The sequence below is a fragment of the Phaethon aethereus genome (genome assembly GCF_964289735.1).
Source record: "Phaethon aethereus genome assembly, chromosome: 1".
In the NCBI taxonomy this organism is placed as follows: domain Eukaryota; kingdom Metazoa; phylum Chordata; class Aves; order Phaethontiformes; family Phaethontidae; genus Phaethon; species Phaethon aethereus.
The window spans coordinates 79,734,773-79,757,109 of record NC_138575.1 but is presented as its reverse complement, the minus strand read 5'-3'; the positions used below and the strand labels follow the sequence as shown (position 1 = coordinate 79,757,109).

General features: G+C 37.3%; 1 protein-coding gene across 1 annotated transcript in view; it reads right to left on the bottom strand.

The window, feature by feature from the left end:
* The window catches only part of ATXN10 (ataxin 10), a gene marked incomplete at both ends in the record, with an annotated part of 108,981 nt that overhangs the window by 49,220 nt on the left and 37,424 nt on the right, over nt 1–22,337 (bottom strand). Inside the window, 4 exons of the mRNA XM_082000118.1 lie at nt 1,891–2,060; nt 5,334–5,442; nt 10,442–10,607; nt 16,446–16,526. Coding sequence (XP_081856244.1) covers nt 1,891–2,060; nt 5,334–5,442; nt 10,442–10,607; nt 16,446–16,526 — 526 coding nt within the window. The remainder of the gene's footprint in view (nt 1–1,890; nt 2,061–5,333; nt 5,443–10,441; nt 10,608–16,445; nt 16,527–22,337) is intronic.

Sequence of the window (22,337 nt, the reverse complement as noted above, 5' to 3'; positions counted from 1 at the left end):
TTCAACGGCACTTAAATAATGTTCCATGATATCACACGCAAGAATCTAAGTAATTTTCAAGACAGCATAAAGCAATAATATTTGCAGGCAGTTTAAGGCAAGTTAATACCCAGCTTCCATTGAAAACACTAAGCCTGCATGCCTAATTGCTGCAGGGGCCTTTGAAAATCCCAGTGAAAATGAACAATGAGCAGTAAATCAACCCTTTCAAAATGAAAGCAACCCCCTCCCCTCCACTATCATAAGGTATTCCACAAAAATGTATTTCACTTACATAAACACATATTACATCATAACAGGACAAAGCCAGAGCTATGCAAGAGTGATTAATAGGATTAATAATATTTTTCAGAAATATGAACAACTTTTATTATATACTGTAATACAAATGGGGAAAGTGAGGATGATTACCGTATTTCCCATCTATATGCCCATATTATTAGCATTTGTCAGACAAAGAGGGTAGCATTCCTCAGGTTTTCCATTTCTCTACCCTGCAGAAAAAAAAACCCAAGGAAATGGGATTGTTCCCCTCATACACTATGAAAATGCCCTGCTGCCATTATAAAAGTCTAACTTGGTAGACACTGCAGCAGTTGAAATCAGATTTGATGGCACTGGTACAAAAGAATCTATCATCTTTGTAAAATGAAGTAATCAACAACAAAAAAATATTTAGGAAACACAAGCTTCTAACAGAGATTGAATTTGCAGTACTCAATGTCTCAGTAGCTCCTTGGCAACACACAATTAGACTCAGAGTATGTCATATGTAACTTCCTGCAGAGTAACCAGTATTTACTGTATTTTTGGTACTTGCAGACATGGGCCTCATTTGACATCATGAAACAAGTAAAAATACTCCATTATCTCCTTTACTCCTTCTTTGATACAGCCTTTCTTCTATGTTTTTAATTCTCCAGCCTATAAACTGCTTCCTTGAGAGCAGGTGAAAACTTTGATTCAAATTAATGAAGTAAGGAAAGGAAAACAACCCCAAATTTCCCTGTTCAATAACAAAGGCTACTTCGAGACCATTTCCTTCCAGGACAAGGTTGCCATAAGAAAAGACACATCTAAGAGAAAAGGAAGATATGGGAATCAGCAGAGGGTTTCCTCTACAAGAAACTCATAAGGAAGAACTAGAGAAACAGACAGGTTTCATTAAGCTGAGGCTACTGTAACACACTACGTGTTTGCTTAGGCCAAATGAGAAAAGTAACCTACTTGATTTTTGGAAGTGTTCAGATGAACCGTTAAGGCAACATTATTTCATGACTGCTTTTCTTGCCGAAATTAGGTTAGTCTAACAAGTCCTGGAGGAAAGCCACATCTATTATTACTCTAAGAAAAAAGGTTTCATATTTAACAAGATGCTGCCGTTTACTCTTTTTCCTCATTGTGGAAACAAAAATAATTTTCCATAGAGGAATTCTAAAGATAAAGGGTTCAAAGTAATTTGAGGGAAGTAGAATTACATTTTTAAAGTGGCATGAAAAAATTTAAGGAGGGTGAGGGACTAAATCAGGGATTTAAAATTAAGTTCATGCAACAATTCCCATCCATTTCCCTTGAAAGTGAAGTTAAGGTTTAGTTTCAGACATTTTCTTTTCACAGAAAGTACAAATGTGAAAACAATAAAGGAGTTAGGTACTGGCTTGCATTCTTTAGGACTGAAGTAAAAGGCAGACAGGCACACATCACTTATTAAAAAGTTAGCGTACCTGTTAGAGTAAATCAAAGACACTAAAAAAAAAATTTAGCTCCTTTACATAATCAGTTCTAATCTCTATTTGTAGATCAACAATATATTTCCATCAGTAAAGTCATGGTCAGGCATACATATCTGCTCACATGTCAGAGTTCCACCAGAAAAATGTATAAACTTACCTTGTCTTGATTTTCCTTATTTCTGTAACACAAATTTCCAATCAAACGAATGAGATGAGATTTAAAACCCACAGCTGGATGTGAAATTTCTTCCTGCCCTGTCATAGCATGTGTGGCAGTGAAAATATTTACAGCCTGTTTCCCAGCAAGATGAGTTAATCTCAGGGTATCTACGGAAAACAAGAGTATTTTAATTAATTACCACATGAAAATTAGTATCACTTTGCACAGAGCTTTACTAGTAATTGTTAGGTTCAAAGTTCATCAACATAAGTCCAAATATTCAGCAATATGTCAAAAGAACTTTGAAAGTTTTCTTAATTTCTTAATTCATGCTACTATAACCGTAAAAGGCCGTGCCAAGGTCAGAAGGTATTTTTGCATCCTTTTTACACACACTTCTATAGTTCAGACATGAAGTCTGAAGGCTGGTACTATCAGACTCTACTTGAAGGGTCAGAATTTGTAGGCTGTTGATGATTCTGGCACTGTAAATATATTTCTAAAACAAATTTTTTTCGAGAACTTCCTTTAGTTCAAACTTGTCACAGCAACACATACTAACTAGAGAATTACTTTTTTCTCTCTTCTCCAGTCTGTTCCTAGCTCTGTAGTATGCGAGATTTCAAGTACATCTAGCATCTTGACACATCTTTACAAATGCTTCAGTGCCATGAACTTGTCAACTGGGAAATACTAATGTTCCATACCTAATACGGTAAGTGCTAGTCTACAGCAACTGGGATTTTTTTCTGCAATGCTCCAGAGAGAAATCAGGGAGAAGGGAAACGAAAATCTGTGGAAACAACATTCCACAAAGAGACCACACCCAGAAGAAAATCTGAAATCATGTGAACACCTGAGAGCCCATACAGCTGAGCTGTGAAGCCAATTCACTAAAGGCTGTGCCTGTATTTAAAGATTAAGAAGCATTTCTCCTCTAAGCAACCTGCATTACTAATAATGGCCTGGCATGCCATTGTCCCCAAGATGCTTCATGCAACTTACACTGGAACAATAAAGACATAGCAAAACAAGGTTATAGCACAGGGCAGTAATTAAGCCCTATGCTCCTTCTGCTCAGATGTGACAACATCCACAGTGCAATGGGCACTGCATTTCCTGGATTTAAATTAGAAGAAACTTCATAGGTCCTCATATTAGAGTTTCACTCCCAGACAGCTGATACAGGAGAAGAAAAAAGCTCTGTGCTGATAAAGAGGTAACTACATTTTTGGTAGCTTTTTTAAAATATGAAACTATAATAGGGCCTAGAAGCCTCCTGTATGAAAGCTATCAGTTGTATTTGTTCATGTTTTGATGTAGGCAAAAACAACCAATCTCCTGATTGCCCCTAAAAAATGTCATCATAAAATAGCTTTTAACACAATCTTTTTTCATAGAAATTTGTTTGCTTTTGTAAATTCATAAAAATCAGCAGTATCTCACATCCTTCTCATGGCATTCACTTTGTGTGCTTCCTTGCCTTATAGTCCTAGTGTTTTCCCCCCACACAAACACATAAGAGGGAAGTCCACCGTCTTCCCAAATCTTCTGCCTGCCCTTAAAGAAGGACTCCTGAACAAAAGGATTAAAAAGAAAAAATAAAACAGAAGACGTACCAAAAAAGTAAATAAAACTCTTCAAATTTTATTACAGTACAGATAAAAATGCAATGAGCAATGCACCTACCTGGAAAGAGAGGTACAGGAAAAGGCGGAAGAAAAGCAGCCACCTTCCATGCATGACACCAACCCAGAGAGAACAGTGCTCCTCTCAAACACTGCACATCAACACAACACAGAAACTGCTCTTAGGGTGTCACCCATGCTCTCAAGTAAAGGACACCTCAGTCTGCTGTTCTCTCATTATCACAAAGAGCAACTCTTCCAAAATGCCCCTCGATCCAAAAGACCATGTACCTTCCTGGTGATATTCCCCAAACACTGTGCAATCCAGCTGCTAACAGTGCTAAAGATATTAACACTGCAGTACTACTGACCAACTTAATCCAACAATTACTGAAAACAGCAAACAAACTCTTTAGTTGATACTCAAAAGATCATTCAAATATTTTTCAGATCTTTCAATCAATCTTTTAGTAATTTCGAATAGGAAATTTCTCATGATATAAACTGAGGAAGTGCTTCATCAAAATATCTGTTAGATGAAAATCTTTTGCACAATCTATTCTTATTCTTCTGGTCTTCAGAACTAAATACTGAAGGTGATACAACACATCAATACTTTTTTTTTTGCCCTTTTTGCTAATCCAGGACTAAAGGAATCTTGTAGCCAAAAGGTAGGCTTAAAGAGAAACTATATGAGTTGATAAACTCCTGTTGGCTGAGGGCATGTCAGAAATATGTAGGATGCACATGGTAGCAATGTTCCAGCCTGCACCCGTTTCATTAGCCTGGAGATGGCTGTGGAGAAAAGCCAGTCTGTGCACAGCTAGAGAAAGCAGGACTGGCCTACAGGCTTCCAAACTTAACTGATCTGCAGCTCCTTGAAATTCTCATTTAAATTGAAAGACTTCTACAAGCATTCAGATGACACAATGCATAACTCGGTTTCCTCAAAACACACACACACGCACAAAATGTCGTTAGCCATCTTACTGTAGGCAATAAACTATGAACCTGTCATCAAAAATAGAGGTTTGGGTTTTTTTTGGTTTGTTGGGTTGTTTTTTTTTATTACAGCAAGGCCCCTCCGAACAGCTGTTTCAGCATTTTTTTTCTTTAGCCAAAATAGTAGATATTTCTCTTTGAAGTCCTTAGACATTTACAATTTTCTGAGAAAATGGTGGCATACATCAGTCTCAGAAAGTGCTAAGATTTACAAAGGCACAGGTCAGTATATGTATATTTCCTCCTCCTTCCTCCCCGGAGTATAGGGGATCTCTCTGGACCATCCTGGCTTCTCTCTTTTTTTCCACAAATTTTCTTTGTGTACAGCCCTTCGTTTGTTGTTTCGTAGCAGAATAAAGCTTCTTTCAAACCGACCTTTAGAAGTCACTGAATTTGGTTAAGAACATTCCAACTGTATTTAGTTTCAGTTTTCAGGAATCTGGGAAACAGAAAGGAACTGGCATGGAAAAATCCTTTTTCTATTTCTTGAAGGAAATTCTTCCACTCACATTCAGCCAGTGGAAGAACATAGGAAGCAGCTGTCCTTTGCACAACTCCTACTGTATAAATAGCACATTGCTGACGGTTGAATCAAGGCTCTGTTGGGTAATAGGATCCAACAGAGCAAGTAGAGAAGCAGAAAAATTCCAGGAACAAATCAAATATTTGAAAATGTAGACTAACTCAATCTCCTATTTACTTATTTTATTAAAAGGTCAGAATCATAATTACCACCAGTTGTGAAAAACATGTTTTCATTCACAGATGGACCAAGCCAGCAGTTAATAAACTTCGTGGCTTTTCACTCACCTATGGCTGTTTCAAGCAACCCAGGCAAAGCCTGTAGATGTTCTAGCTGGCTGTTGATTGATGTCATTTCACAAAGAACATCAAGAAGACGAATTGTAACCAGTGCTTCCTGTAAATGAAAATTACGTTTCTGAAAATGGCTTATGAAGGATGCCATAAGAACATAAAACTGACAATCTAATCAGAGGACAGGAACTCTCAGCATCTCGGGTTCTTTGCAGGTCTTCTAAACTGCGAAGAATAAATTTATATAAAATGAGGACATCTTTCTACAATAGCAATAATGTGTAACACTGCAATAATTTCTTTTCTGTAGGCAAACAGTGTTATATGTGCCCTGAAAAATCATGGGGAAACCAAAACAGAGCCATAAGGGATAAAATTTTAACAAAAACACAGTAGCTTCCAAAAGCAGAAATGCAGAAAATTACTAGCTGAGAGAATTATTTCTGCATAAATGTTTTCTTTGAGTTTATTCAGTAGGAGCATCCCACTTTAAAGACACAAACACCGCCTGCAAGACACCAATTTGTTATCCGCAGGAATTCTGTAAAGTTCTGTGGTCAAATGAACTTTGGCTGCGAGAATTTACATTATTCTTGGGTAAATAGGATTGGGATCATAGATGCAGCATTTTGGTTAGGTATGAGACACACAATTTTATTTGCCTATTATTTATTCAGCCAGAGAACTATTTTTTCTCACAGACGATGTTGATGCATGCTTATAATGACAATCCACCACTTACAGAAACTACCTTAAGAGCCTATGGGATAATTTGGAACACCACATATTGCTCAAGAACCAGACTGTGACTGCACAAGGTGTGGTACGTAAACTGCAAGTAGCCTTGAAAAGGCTCAGACATAGGTCACGGTAACTATTTCTGCCTTGTCTGGTCCAGGACAAAGAGTCATTTACTTACCAACAGTACAATATTTTTGAATCCATATAATCAATACAACATAATTGAAATCATCAACAATAGTGTTCAGTAATTAAGTATTACAATTATATCAATTCTTTGCTCCGTCCTGTGCTCCTTGAAGAAAACAAATCAGTATAGGGTCCAGGTGCTAAAGCTGTATTTTCATTTTTTTTCCTCACACAGGTGTAGGAAGGTGTAGGTCTTGCCCTACGTTATTCAATAAATTGCTTTCAATGGCACAAAACCAGCCTCTGAATACATTGCTCATAGTCCGTTATAAAGTAAGAATACTCCAACTATATTTCAGAGACAGTAAGCAGGTATTTACAATTTTTTAAGCCATTTTGCATCGTTACAAGACAGTAGCTTAGTCAAAAGCCTCTTCAGCTTATAGACTTAACACATTCTGTTGTACCAGAAAAGGTTACACGCTTTAAAATGGTAAAGCGAACAAGTATCAGTAGGCAACTATAAATCACACCAGTAAGGCCCTTGCTTCCTACGTGAGCCCCACTGTGGCAGCTGATACCATGAGGTGCGGCTTTTCCTTTCAAAGCCTTTTTCAGCCCCCGTCCCCACTTTTTATTTAAATGCCTTTCTTCACTATCCTTTACATATTTGTTCCCAGGGCTTTGCACTACCATCTCTCCCTTTCTCTTACCCCACCATCTGGCTCAGTTCAGCAACTGTTCCATCTAGATTTGAGAAGAGGAACAGATTATTTTAAAAGCACCAGGTGAACCCCCAAATTCTTATCTACATTTGAAACTTGATACTTTCAAAAAACTGTTTAAACATCTCTTGGGTTGTGTGCCCCCCTGCAACTTTCCAATATTTTTATTTTTTTCACCCTCCACCTGTACAAAAGAAAGGCAATAAAGCAGAATACTTTCTTTTTAAGTTCAGCAACAAGACACTGTTCAAACCCCAAAATATTTTGAAAACTGACAGCCATCTTGATGTACGTATAATCTGAAAAGTAAATAAGGAAATAATTGAAGAGTTTTTAAATAAACATGTCAAGAGAGATTCAGAAAAGGTCTTCCTTATAAAGAGATGAAAAAAGAATTTAAAATCCAGGGAAGGGTTTTATTTTGTAAATACAGTTGAAAGTTAGCGAAAGCAAACTGATGCTGAAGTCAGGCTTACAATGGAAAAGCTATTTTAAACATTGGTTTAAGCACTGCAGAAGCGTATGATTAGCTTTTCATTGGTTTGCGATGGAAGCTACAAGACCTGAGGTTCCTTAGGGAAAAAAAGCAGTGTCTACATATAAGTTAAACAGTGGATGGGACACCCAGACAACATTTTGGGAGTCAGGCCAGTTCAAGGACTGTTCCCAAAAGGCAGTTTTCCTATGTGGCCTCCCAGTTTTGGAGACTAAGACAGCTTACTAGTACAGACATAGCCTGACCAAGGCATTTGGCTTCAGGGCCACAGAAAAGTCCAGGCAGAGTTTAGTTTAATATCACAGATGTTCCCTAAAGCATTTTTAATGACAGACTCTACATGTACAATTGCATTTTTTTCAGTTAAGTGCAAGTCTTACACAAAAACGAAAATATTTATATAATTGAGGAGAAATTAGTGCAATTTTTGATCATTTCTAGTAAGAAGAGAAACAATTTTATGAATTTAAGCTGGAATTTCTGTTTTCCCATAGCAAGCATATGTTACGAACAAATGTATACACACAATACACATACACACACTTTAAAAAAGCTATTCTTGTCATCGCTCTCCATTTATTCAGTTGTTATGACTTCTATGCTGTGGTCATTAAATAATCCATGTTTCCCACCAAATAGTGATATTCAACCTATTATACGTCGTGTTTATGTGAGCGAAGGATAAAAAGTCAGTGTCAAGCAGGGCAAGTTATACAGTCATATTCTCAACACTGCTGTCCCAGGACCTTCAAGCTGGGCAGAGACCTCCTCCTGCTAGGCGCAAACAAATGTTTTTTTCCAAGAACTGAAACCACAGAATACTTGGAAAGTAACCACACAGGATGGGGGGAAAAAAAAAAGGCGGAGGGGGGGAGAAAAAGGTAAAAAAAGACAAGGACAGAGAGAGAAGGCGGGGGGAAGATGAAATTGTCTCAGTATATGTCCTCTTACTGCCAAGCTGACACCTTTTCCAGTAATAGTCAATTAAGTTTTCTAACATAACTTAGCCTAAGAAGTTGGGGGGGAGGGGGAAGCTGTGCTTCTTGGACAGATAAGACGACATCACTGTGTGGTTGGGTTTGTTGTTGGTTTTTTTTACGCATCCAACTATCATCTGCTCATACAGTGATTTTTTTATATCTTTTCACAACACTTCTCAACATACATTTAAAATTCCAGTGCCTTTTTAAAAAACCAAAAAAATTCACCCACTACAATGCTGTGTAACATGATCATATAAACCCATTTAAAGATCAAGATTTTTTTCACTTTGATAGCAGATTATTTATGACAGCCATTCTCAAGAGTTTTTACAAATGAAACTATTACAGGTTAATTTTGTTTTAACAGTAAAGTGCTTCCGACTCTACATATATTGAGTAACAGAATTTCAACGTACCACTGTGGCCACTTGGCAAGATAAAAGCTAGATGTGACTTTTTTAAAATACCCTTTTGAGATATTAAGAAAATACATTAATTACACTTCTGAAACTAAGCATGATTAATCAGTGAGAATCGGTGACTAACTAATTCCATGTTTGAGTAAAACATATTGGATTTCTCAGGCTTTTAGTTTTCTGGCCAGTTGTTTTGAAAAAAAACACAACAAAACCCAACAAACTCACCCCCCAATCAGCTGAAAACATTAGAATTTTATCTGCATGAGAGGGATCAAGAACTGAGATCCATATGACCTAGCACTGCCTGCTCACAATATGATGACCTAACACAGTACAAATATGGTCACTGCAAGTTATGGTGCAGGTTTCTTTCTGTATTCCCAAAGGTGTTACATCTTCAAGCAGCTTGTTGAAAGTAAGAGATAGAACAGAACACCAAATTATTTGAAAAGATCTCTACCCTTAGATGGCCTAAACCTCCTTACTGCACTATATGGTATGGCAAGTAGCCAGCAACTCTTGGATACTTTATAAGGACTCATCTCTGCATCAGAGGTTCCCAAAGTGCAGCCCACAAACCATCTATGACCCATAAAAGCCTTCCTATTTAGCTTGCAAAGGGACTTCATTGTGGCCATCCTCAACACAACCAGTTCATTAAGTCTGAAGCAATAACAGATTTCTTCCAAGTGGACTGGAGTTGGGGCAAGTGTCTGTGTGCTCAAGAGACAGGAGCTGTCTGCCACTAAGAGCCCACCAAGCCCTGCAACTTGATGCTTGTGGACACTAGCGGGCCTCAGGAGTGCCACCTCACCAGAGCCGTACAAGGTCCGCCACAGAGCCCCAAATCATTGGGAAATGGGGAAGAGTCAGTAAGAAAAGCCCTCAACTGCAGGGAGGATTGCTACACGTTTCAGACAGCTCCCCTGCACTGAGCCAATCACATACACACCATAGCTCTCTCCTTCATGTTCCAGATCCTAAACAGATCAGGAACACCTGTCTTACAACTAGCCAAATGCATTTTCAAGGAAATAGTATTTAGGACCTTAATGATGTATTAATTACCGAGTTATCATCAGTTATTTAAGTTTAAAAAAAACCAAAAGAAAACCAAGATTTACTTACTTTAGTACTGCTAGGAAAAAAAGCATTTACTACTTTTTTACCTCAATTTTGGAGGGGGGGACGACACACACCCCCAGAAAAAAAAGAGCTGCTCCTTCCCACCTATAAATAATATTTTAAGTTTTGATTCTTATTTGAATAAAGTATCATTCACAACCCAAATAAATTATAGAACTGATCCTTAGTAAGAATGCAATAAAACATCCAAACATCTGACAACTAGAATGTTGTTAAAAGTTCTCAAAATTTTAAAAATGTGGTAGATTTATTTCGCTCTCAAAGTACCATATTCTTTGTTATCCTCAAATTAAAAGCAAAATAGGGCTGTTGTCTTACAGATTCTCCTGTGAACTCTGTCACTGATTTCCCAATACAAAGTAAACTGGGAATGTACACAAGTCCCACTTGGGTAATAATGGCAATGAAGATTCACTACTTCAGATTCCCGTACTGTAATGTAATGTTTTTTTATCAGTCATACCTCATCTTCTGCATCTGCTGCAGAAGTTAACTTGAGCACAGCTTCACATTTCTCTTGGAAACAGCCTGCAAGGAAGTCAGCATGTCTCATGAACACATTTGTTTCTTCACTGGTAAGTGGGTTCTTCTCACATACTTTTGCCATTATCAGCTCTAACAAAATAACTCTAGAATCAGAAAAAGAGCTTGTTAGCCAAATTCACTAAGCCATATAGAATTATCAGTAGAATAAGCAGATACAGTTGTTAAAAATTATACAAACAATTAGTATGCTAGTAACAGAGCTGACTTTTAAAAATTAAGAAGTCTTACGAACACTGGCAATCCGTTCCTGTTTGCTGGTTTATTTCTGCCCACCATTAATTTAACTCATCATTCAATTAATACAATCTGGCCAGACAGCCACGTCAATATTTTTCTGAAGTCTATTCCAATTTCTAATTTCTTACTTCCTAACTTAATATTACTGGGATTGCATATTCCATATGTCTAAAATTTCCACCAAAACAGCTCTTAAAAGCTGTTGTTAACTTCAGCAAAACAAACACAGACTATTTGACAGCTTCCACTTGAAAATGCCAGCTTTTCATGGCCTCTACTTTGCATGCAGTCCTTCACTAATTTTCCTCCCCAAGCCCAAAGTAATTCTAAGCAGAAACAGGGGAAATAAAAATTGATATGCACACATGGTTCTTTACAGCTGTTTTATAATTGCCACTAGATAGACTACAGTAAATCTAAGCTAATAACTCATATACCCAGTAAGAGTTATTCAGTGTATTGAACCAGCAAGTAAGTGGATACATAACAAAGCTCTCTATAAAATGTACTTGGGTCATTTATTTTAACAGCTTTAATGTCGTTTTATTTCCGATATCCCTTCATGTTGTTAGGGCAAACTGGGAGTATTTTGTGGAAGCAGGACTTGAACATGGCAGAGGCCCTCCTACAGCTTCCCTGTTCAACTCCAGTGCAGAGGAGCACATGGGTTAGTGAAGTCCCTCTGTAATTCTCTCAACCTGAAAGAGCGCTATTTATTGAATGAATTCAAGAGCAGGTTTAGGGTTTTCTTTCACTAAAATATTTGCAATTCAGATGGAAGGGCTGACATTTAAACATGTGGAATAGTTCGAATGCTTTTTCTTTTTTTTTTTTATTTTACCGAGCAGGTTGTCACAAGGAGAAGAGAAATGTCTTTTTCTGTGGAAAAAGCACGGTCACTGCTTTATTAACCTCCAGGAACCCACCCCTATTAATCACGTAACAGCTACTCAGTTCTTGCTAAACTCAACCCTCAATGTCATTAATACAGCTGCATTAAACAATTATCTCAATGAGGACAAAAAGCTTTTTCAACACGGTGGCACAGAAATGTGCTCAACACATTTGGGAAAGGGTGGACTCCAGACAGAAGGCTGTCAAACACTGGTAACCTCTCTCACAGGCTTCACTTACGTATATGACAGAGCACTGACACAGAACAGTCGTTCCGTTTGTTCTGCAGGTTACAACTGGGTACCACACGCTTGCCATCTACAAACTACCAGAGTCCAGTTACCCAACATCCCTAACTGAATGAAGGCCTTCAGATTTGGCATATTATAGAAAAATCACGTTAAGTGCACAGACGTGTCATTAATTCACAAGATAGGGCCAGGTTTTACCAAGCTTAGAGCCTTTCAAGCACATGCTCAGCTAAGAAAATGAGCTGCTCACAGGCTTTATGATTACAGGAATGATCCCAATAAAGTATTATCTCCTGCATAACAGAATTCTAGTCAGCTATTGTTGCACCAATAATCCAAATAATACACATTTAAAAAAAATAATAAGCAATCCTTCTGTAAAGAAGTTGGAGGGTCACCACATACCTCCATAAACTGTACTGAAATGAAATTGTTGCCAGTGGGGAAGTTTTTTGCATTACTATTCCTCTTGCAATAGAATTGCGTGCCCTTTTAGACAACTATAATCCTTCCAGAGAAACAGGAGTGACATTAAAACACCACCTGTATGTAATTTCTTTTAAAGTTTTCTGTTCTCTTTAGGCATTCATGTCAAAACTGCTTTCGTGAGTTTTCTTCCAGGCACAGTCATTCAGGACATGCCCATCTTTCCTCTGAATTTCAAGCAAGTCTTGCCATTCAGCCAACAATTTCCTGAGAGCAACGCTTTTTGTTCTGGTGCAAGTTCCCTTACATTCCTTTCTTCTATTGTTTCTCTCAGTTTTCTTCCAAGACTCACCCGCATTCTTCCAAGTTAGTTATCCCACACAATGCAATTTGCTCCTTTCTTTTAAATGATCTCACAGCTGTTTAGCCATTCAGATGACAGAGTTTGTTCCTACTTGTTTGCCTATAGCCAAGTTCAACAGATATGACAACTGCTAGTACCAGTTTTAGCACGTCTCAATGATTTTTTGTAACAGTTCAATATGTAAAATATAATTTTGTACATTATATTTATGATTATATTTTTGGTTGGAAATGATCATGCCATAAGTGTCATCTTCCTTTTCTTTAGACACTGCTTGGGAAGACTTTTTGTCAATCTCTTCCCCTTTTTTTTTCCCCTCTATCCAAATTTAAACCAGTTCTTCCAGAAGCTGACCAAATTGGCAAGAACTCACAACAACTACTATAAAAGTATTTGCAGTCATCAGTAAAACACATTGCTCTCCCCTATAGTCTGCAAATAAACCACAGCATTAAAGTGCTAATTAAATCTGGAAGTTCATTATTACAAAATAAAGCAAAGTCCTCCTAAGTCTGTCTAAAAATAGTATTGTAAAATTCTATTTTATTACCATCAAACAATTTTTGTATCAAGCATTCTTGGTTTATCACCTCTTAGCAACTGCCAGACACTTGGGACATTCTTTCTGGGAATGAAAGACTGGGACTTCTCTTCCCTGAAACACTTCAGTGACAGCAACAATTCTATGAGACAAACTAGGTCCTTCCTCAAAATTTCCCATTCTTTCATCTTTGAACAGTATGTGTAAGCATCCTCTTAAATGAAAATTGGTAAACTTGTGAAGGACTACGATCCAATGTACCTTCATCTATTCTGTGTCTGTAAGCATTATGAAGAACAAAAACCCACCACAAGATAGACATTACCAGCCCTGCAGCTGAACATAAGCAAGAAGTGGTGCTGCTTACACTGCTTGAGTGCCCATTTCCCAGATGGTAATTTGATCAATGGCTACATCATTCACTGAGAACACTTCACATGAAGCAACACAAAAATCAAAACTAAAGGTGCAAATAGTTGAGTGTGTTAAAAACACCTGAAGCTATTCAGTTGCATTTTCATTGCTGTTAAAGCAAGGCCCCTTCTTAAAGGGGACAACACAGATGTACTCATTTTGAAGATTTTGCAATGTAATTAAGACTATCAAGGCATCAATTTATATTGTCCATGCTCAAGGCTAACTTGGGTTAAAGCACAGCAAGCTTTTTCTAAATACTTCTGCCAAACACCTGCATGCATGTGCAGGGAAATCTCAAACATGGCAAAGAATTCAAGAATCTACAATCTTTTGGCTCAATACCGTATCCATATGTTTCTGCAATAATCACTTGCAGAGAAACAGCAGGCATTGTCACATCATCATACACTTTTCAAAGCCAGAATACCATTAAAAAAGCTGATCATATTATCACAGTATTTATTTTAGGCCATTTGCAAACTCAGACGTGCAACACCAAAATGCTTAAATTTGTAACTGAAAGAGAAAGTTGTCCAGAAGTCAGGAATTTGTCTTTTAATTGCAAATTCAGATTCCAGATTCACTTCTACAACAAGAACTACTTCATGGCACTCACCATGGCCACTGTATCACAAATGCACTAGATATGAATTACAGGAAATGCTTTGAATAGTGCGAATACTGTGAATAGTGCAAATAACTGCGGTTATGCAACTGCATATATTTTGGTTATCTAAGGCAACTGCCAACTTTAAGAGTCACCACTAACGTATGTATTCGCAAACTTTCTCAGCATAGTTAATTTCGTTTCAGTAAATAAATTTAAAGTGTATTTAATGTGCACGATAGAGAATACTGTAACTGAGAGTTACCATATATTCATGAGCTCAAGCTGCTTTCCCCAGACACCTCAATACCACATCTGTCCTTTCTTCATTTATATGACTTAGTCAGCCTTATTGGACACCCAATGCGGCAACTTTTGCGGTAAAGGCTCCTTGTCTCATTTTGAAACAATGAAATCCCTATGCTTTGGTTTATGCAGTTACTTTTTTCTCCAGTTAATGACAGTAAAAATGTTTTTATCTAAATTGGATTCGTCTCCTCGTATATCTCAAAAGAATGCATTTTTAAATATGCTAACATTATACAGGAAAATGCCACGGCGGGGTTTTCTTCAATAGCTCAGATGCAAAAGGGCTATTGCTACACCACTTACTTCCACATGTTTGACAGTAAATTAAGCAGCATCAAATTCATAATAAACTGTACTGTGATTGTGTTTTTGAAAAACTTCAGTTTACTTGATTTGCAGAACTCTTGGGATTGATAATAAATTCAGTGAATATGATGTGACTAGCCATCCTGTATATGATCATCCATATGATACTGGCACCAAAAACCTTTCAGCTGAGGTAGCCAGGCACTGTCTGTAGCACAATGTGTGCAACAAATCCAGCTGAGATCTTTCTAGAAACTGATTATATCTATTGCTTTAAGTACAACTGAACACCCTAACCCAGTCCTGGCTGTCCTCAATGGGATTATGAAAACATACAAACAAACTGCCTATCATGATATCTCCCAAAGTAATTAAATCTAGCTCATGCACTTAAAACAATCTTTTCTGCTAACTTGTTAAGGAGCCCCTATCTCCAGGCACAGTAAGCACACAGCTCATATTCGTTTCCATTTGGTCAGCCTGAATAAAGGAGGAAGACAGTATTTCCCTCCATATCATTCCTATCACTTGTTTTCCATCCCATACTATACATTAATGATACTTTATCTATGGTTCTCAACCTATCATATACTCTTTCTTTGCCTGGCATCCCTTTTGTTTCTTTATAAACACTGATCAGCATCTGTACCCCCATCTGGAATAATACTGTGGCTTTAGTCACAGCAAAAAACACATGCAAAAAACCACTGAGGGACTGCTTTGTTTACTGCTTTGTCTTTCACCTGCAAAAACTGTAAGGGTAACTTGCAGTTTCCCTGAGCAAATGGGAACAAAGTAGTCCTGTTGAATACATAAACAAGATCATAAGATCTTCAAGCAGCTGGAGGAGCTGTGGAATTACAGTATAGGATTTCCCAAAGTTGATTATTCTAACAAAATATTTTTTTATCTTCCCCAATTCTTTATTATAGCAATTGTAAATAAGCATTTTCCCAATTATAGTAATGGCATTTTCTCATCAATTCAGCATACATTTACTCAGATGCTTGAGGGAAAACTAGCTAGTTTCTTTCAAGGTGAAGGTTTGTTGAAACATTTTATATTGTCAATAGTGAAAATACTAAAAGATGAAGTAATCATGGGCATCTGCACATCCACATTTTTCAGGTTCTGCTAACCAGTATTAGACACACTTCCAACTTTAGCAAAGGCTTCCTTTTAATTTCTTGTAATTACAACAGGACTATAAACAGCTGAGGACATTTCAAATACAGCTGTAAAACACTGAAGGGTGTGGTGCTCTTATGAAATCAAGACACAGGCATGAAATCTTGTCATCTTTTTTTCTTTTTTCTTTTTTTTTTTTTTTTTAAAGTATTTCTTTACCAAGTAATGGCGCCAACCTGGATTCTGCAACCCTACATAAATCACTGCCAGTTGTGGCTAAGCTGTAATGTTAACCAACCAATTTAAAACCATTACTGACATAGAAACATGTATTTAGAAATTTTGTGCCAACTATAAAACCACACAGTTTTTCAATCATGTGAACAGGATACTCTATATGGAATGCTAAATACTAAAAGCCACATTGGTTTTTGGGGTTACCTTTCTTGATTGCTCAGTTTGGCATAGAGGGCTTTTACCAACTCTGGACATTTCAGCAAACGGTCTGTAACAATCAAGAACCTAAAGAAAAAAAGAAGTGTTACTGGTGCTACAAAACCAGCATTTACATTTACTCCAAACGATGCTGGTTATTTTCACTTCTAGATGACCATGTGACATGCTTCCGGTCCTATTTGCTAATAGATACAAATCGTCACAAAATAATTGCACATTGTTCTGCAGTATTTTTCCTAATACAGCAATGGCCATTTCCCATCAATTCAGCACACTTTTACTCAAAAGCTTGAAAGAAAGCTGGTTAGAGACTTTTGCCAGTTATACAAAAGGCACACCACAATTCAAATAATAAAACACTCATCCAATTGTTTATGCATCTCAGCAAAAATGCAAAGTTCAAAGCTTGAAAACTATTATGCTACTCATCACAACACTGTTTTTAAGCCCACCAGTCCCAAATAATTTCTCTTTTATAAAAATTCTAACAAAGCGTCAAAGCAGATGGAAATGTCTGTCAGATGCAAGACAGCAAAATACTGTTCTCAACTTACCAAAAATACCCTCCTTGTGTAACAGGAACCTAAGCTGATAACCAGACCTAACTCCTTGCTCTTTGAGGCAAGTAGGTATGGTCAGTGTACCCGTGTCCTAATGCCAGTATTTACACTGATCACTTTGCCAAGCGCCATTCACAGCTGTCAATAGCAGATACTAGTCACTTAATTCCAACCCAGAGATGTAATCTCAGCATTACAGGGAAAAAAACAAAAGTATGTAAAAATATTTTTCTCCTGAAATTACATTCCTAGGAGTACTGACAGTGTTATATATGCTGCATAGGTATATGCACACTAAAGTATGCATTTTTAAAGCAGCATGTCTACCTATTAAATATAAAATAATTACAGGTAAAATCTCAGAGCATCTTCTGAGCTCATGAAGCCACCGAGAAAGAATAGCTAAAATAATAAGAAAACCAAGCGATTTCAATATTCCTTCTCCCTACTTTTCACTTTGCTGACAGCCTTTTATTTTGTGTATCTGTAATCCACTACACAGCTAACAGGAAGATCACATAGAAGCCTTCCAGCTGCAACAAAGCATTTTTTGGACAAATACGCAATGATGATTGGGGAAATAGGAGAACAAGAGGTTCAAAAGATTAATAGCTATTATATTTCTAATGGTAACCATGGACTTAGCCAGCATCTGGTTCAGTTACTGTAAACTAGACATTTTTTTAGAAGGGGAGGGAGAAGGAAAGCTATTTTGTGCAGTGCTTTTTTTTTTTCTGATATTTGTACACACATTCAAGGAAAAAAAATAGTATAGGCGTAGGGAATCTTCAACTTAAAATTGGCATTCTGAGCATAGCATTGATTCAAGAGTTTCTCAAGACAAATTTGAACCTACAGACTTCCCCAAAGTCAACAGTACAAATGTATTCCAACTGAGCAGTGTAGACTCAGCCATAACAACTGAATCAAGCTATCATCAGGGCAGTCAAGGGGAACACTTCTACATTTCCTGAACCAACAATTTACAGCATATGAGCCATCCACAGTTAAACCTTCAGAATGGTAACAACTGAATTTATTTTTCACGGGTTTGAGTAGAAGCAAAAGTTTTTATTTGGAGCTGCAGAAGAACAAAGAATAATAATCAGAGCTGTGCAGAACACAGTACTTAGCCTCATAACGTACAAATTTCAGCTGACAATGAAGAATGGTAAAAGTGCATTTAAGGAGACAATCTGAAGCCTGATTTTTTGATTTTACAGTTAGGACTATGAATTTAAATATTAATTTTAATTAGCAACATTACTTTGGCAAAATCTTGGCTATTTGCCTTGTAGTTAAAAGTGATCAATAATTATTACAAATAGATCTAATGCTACTAGGTGCACATTAGCGATTACTATTGCAAAGTGGAAGACCTGTATTTTAGTCGTTACTTGGGTCTACACTCTGGTATTTGTTCACACACATCTTTTACATTCTGTGGGCTAGAGCTCTACTGCTTGAGGAGCTTGCAGTATTTAAGAAGAAAAGTTTCTGCTTACAAAGGAGCATAGACTTCTGTATATGCTTCTTACCCTTTTAATTTTGTGACGTGATGCAACACCTCAGAAATTTCTGCTTCTGTATATAAGTTTCTCTTTTCCCTTATCCACTTCCGGCATTACTGTATCATAAAGAATAGAGCACTAATACATTTTACAAGAGCATCACCAAGAGATAACAGAAGAAATAGTAGTGGAGTAAAGCACTTCCAGCTCTTGCTACCATGCCCAGAAATTTTGGTAGTAGTTAAGCAAGGATGCAGCAAATTAAATCTAATATCTTTAGTCCTCAGCTCTCCTGTTTTTCATTTGGGGCAGGCGAGAAGAAGAGAAAAAGTAAGACCATCCACAACTCTGAAATAAAAAAAGACCTTCAGTTTTGGGTTACTGACTGAACATGTCATTTCAGATGCACACAAAAGGCTTTGGTAAGAGATTTAACCTCTCTTTGGGGGCCAACAGCAGAACCACTGGGATAAAACTGAGGACCACTGTAATTTACTGAAGGAAATGGTGAAAATTAAAGTTGTTATGCAAGCGTAACACAGTAACAAATGAACAGTGTTAAATATGCCAATTTTCTTGACTTTTTAAAAACTGTTTGGCTAAAATCCTAAAAAAAATCAAGTGCTTACATAGTAGATAAATACAGGACCTGATGTTCAGTTCAAAGACTTTACAATAGCACAAGGGCTGCATTGTACCAAATTGAACTTGAGAAGCAGCCAAGATGAAATGGTATAAGCTCTCAGTATAGTCCAAATGACCGCTAAGCTTGCTCCAATCAAAGCCGGGTGTAAGCAATAAACTTTATCATCAAATGTCATGCTCCATGTTAAGTTGATCTGATCCCATTAGCAAGTTTAGAGAACAGTGTCCTGGGTCTCAAAAAATGAGGAAGAACCCCCCCAACAAATGTTTTAGAAAAAACAAGACAGACATGGCAATTCTCTATTTTATCAGCAAACTTCTCTTCCAATCTCAAAACCAAAAGCATTTTTCATCATCCTACAATAATGCCACTCTATCAAAAATATTTAGTAAGAACAAAGTAGCTACTTCTACTGTAGTTTAACAAACAAATATAACAAATCATCCAAATTTTGAAGAAAAAAAAAAAAAAGTCAACAACTTAGCTGATGTTTCAAAGCCATATCACTCGCCTTTTTAAATGCTAAAAAAGCAATATACCTCACGAGGAATTGTTTGGGACCAGAACATATTTTAGAAGCAGAAGTATTTTTTCATCCTTGCACAAGAATATAAGCGCCCTATCAAAACTATTTAAAAAACAATTACAAGTATAAAGCTATTTAATAACAAATGGAACACATATGCTGTCACAAAGACCTCTAGAAACTAGACAATTCATCCCACTAAAACACCTGCACTTCTCACTCAAAAGAAGAATAAGAAAACACATTTTCATATTTAAGGCTCAATCCCAAGTATCAAGTATCACAATACTCCTCCCCTGAGCTGAATCAAGCAGAACACCCTTCCATTTTCAAAAAGGCATTACCCATAATGAATACATTCTCCTTACAGGCCACAAGACTGTCCACCAAGTCAACTCTCAGGTCTAGAAGACTGAGGTCAGATTATCTGTAATATTTCTCTGATTCAGAAGACACTCCATTCAATTTGGTAGCTACATCCGAAAGGCACTAAAAAGAGATTTATTTTTACTTATGCGCAAAGTTGGAGTAGTTTTTGTTTGGAGAGCTACCAAGAAAAAAATGGAAGATAATTCGCAATACAATCACTTCCTGCTCCCCCCTCTCCACAAAATATACAAGAAGAAAGAGGTGACAAGATAAACAAATGTGTGAGGCTGAGCTTTGAAAGATTAAGGAAATCTGTGCCAATACACTGCTACTGCAAATAGAAAGTAGAATCTACTCAGATCTCCACAATTAAGGAAACTTTTCCAATTGTCAGTACTATTTAAAACCACAGTTGAACTTGGAACCTGCAACATAACTCCAGCTTTCCTGGAATTAAAAATAAGAATTACTCTCTGAAGAGTAGAAGAAAGGGGTGGGGGACACCCTAAACCATCAGAGAGAAGAGACAGAGTTGCCAGCCCAAAATGAAGAAAGAAAAAAAAAAAAAAAAAAGGTAACATTTTCTGGTTTCTCCACCACGTGCATTCCAATTAAGCTACAAGCACTCTACTGAGGAGCTCCATCTTTGCCTTTAAATCTGTGCCCATAGGCGAGACTCCTTGCCACAGGAGCACTAGTTTCTGTCCACACTCCCTTCCATAAGCCAGGACAAAATAACCAAAGGCAAAAAATGGGGAGGGGGAGCCCCACATCCTAATCTTTACAGTCATCATTGAGCTGTGGTTTCAAAAAGAGAAAGCGGATGTTCAGAAAAATCTTACTTCCAATGCCAAACAGCTGACCACACTCTTAATATCGTTTTTCTGGAAGCCAAAAGGCATATTACGCCTCTTATTTTAAAGTGGAGGATTTTTGTTCCTTGCTCTTCAGGAATCAAAAATACAACCTGTTTTTTCTTTCCATAGTAGCTACACTGCCCCATACACACACTTGGAAAAACTGATGACACAAGCTATACTCCCATCTCTAATGGAACCACCAAAGTATTTTTAAAATAAACAGCTTTTAGAATACACATTGGTCTCGGTTAGGATAAATTATAATGTAATTTTGTACTACTTTTTCCTAATTATTTTACAAAACACATATGTTGCAGGTTCAATATTCTAAAATAGATCTCGTGGCATTCTGTGCTGGTTTATCTTCTAAATACAGTAGCTTCTAAACTGTGTGACACACTTTTCTGCTGTTGATTAATACAAACCCGAAAGGGAGTGGATGTGGATGTGTGGGGAAACACAGAGGAATGACTTTTTAAAGGCTCTAAAGGCTCCACAATTTTCCAGAGCCTAAGGCATAGCTCTCTGCATGTCTTAAGAAAAAGCTTTTACTGGAGGAAAAAAAAAAAAGAAAAAAAAAAAAGGCAGTGCTTGGCAAGCCTTTTCAGCATACTGCACATACGACACAGGATACTGTGTGTGCTTTCTTCTTCCTTTGGAACTGGAAGGGAGTTTGTTACAGAGGACTCTTCAGACCTTGGTAGTAATCACATAGAAAAAGAGTGAGTAGGAAATACATTTCAGTTACTGAACAGTGTATTCCAGTTTTGTTTCCTAAAGGTAGGATATGTCCAATTCCCTGACAGCATCCTTTGGTAGGCAACAGCTGTTGAAAGAAAGCTCTGTAAAAAGAGAATTAGCTTATGGAGTAAGTATCTTTGCTTACATGTTCAAGACATTTTCAATGTAGTATGTCAACACTTCAGAAGAATTAAATCAGCATACCATTAGAAAGGTATATTGGAAAGACTGAAGATACACAGAAAATAAACTACTGTCTCACAAAGGCTTTAAAACCATGCTCATCCCTTTGAATAGAAACAGAAGATGGAACACAGGGGTGGAGGAAGCAGAACCAAAAGATGCGCAATGCAGAAAGATCGATCACAGTTTAAGAGACAGATCTGCTGTTAGGGAACAGACAGAAAGGAACTAAGTAATACTAAACGAAAAAAAAAATCACAAGAGAGTGGAAGCAACAGCACTGAAGTTCAGAGGTTTAAAAGCTTTCCATGTGTAAGGAAGTATTTTAGAGGGAATGCTAATCCCACAACTGTGATCATGAGTAAAGCAAGCTGAAAGCAACAGATGATAACCAATCCCTGAAACGGGGAGCCTACATTAAAGGACAAGGTCTACAGGACTAAAGATAGGACAGGAATGGGTCACTCATGCACCAGGCTGT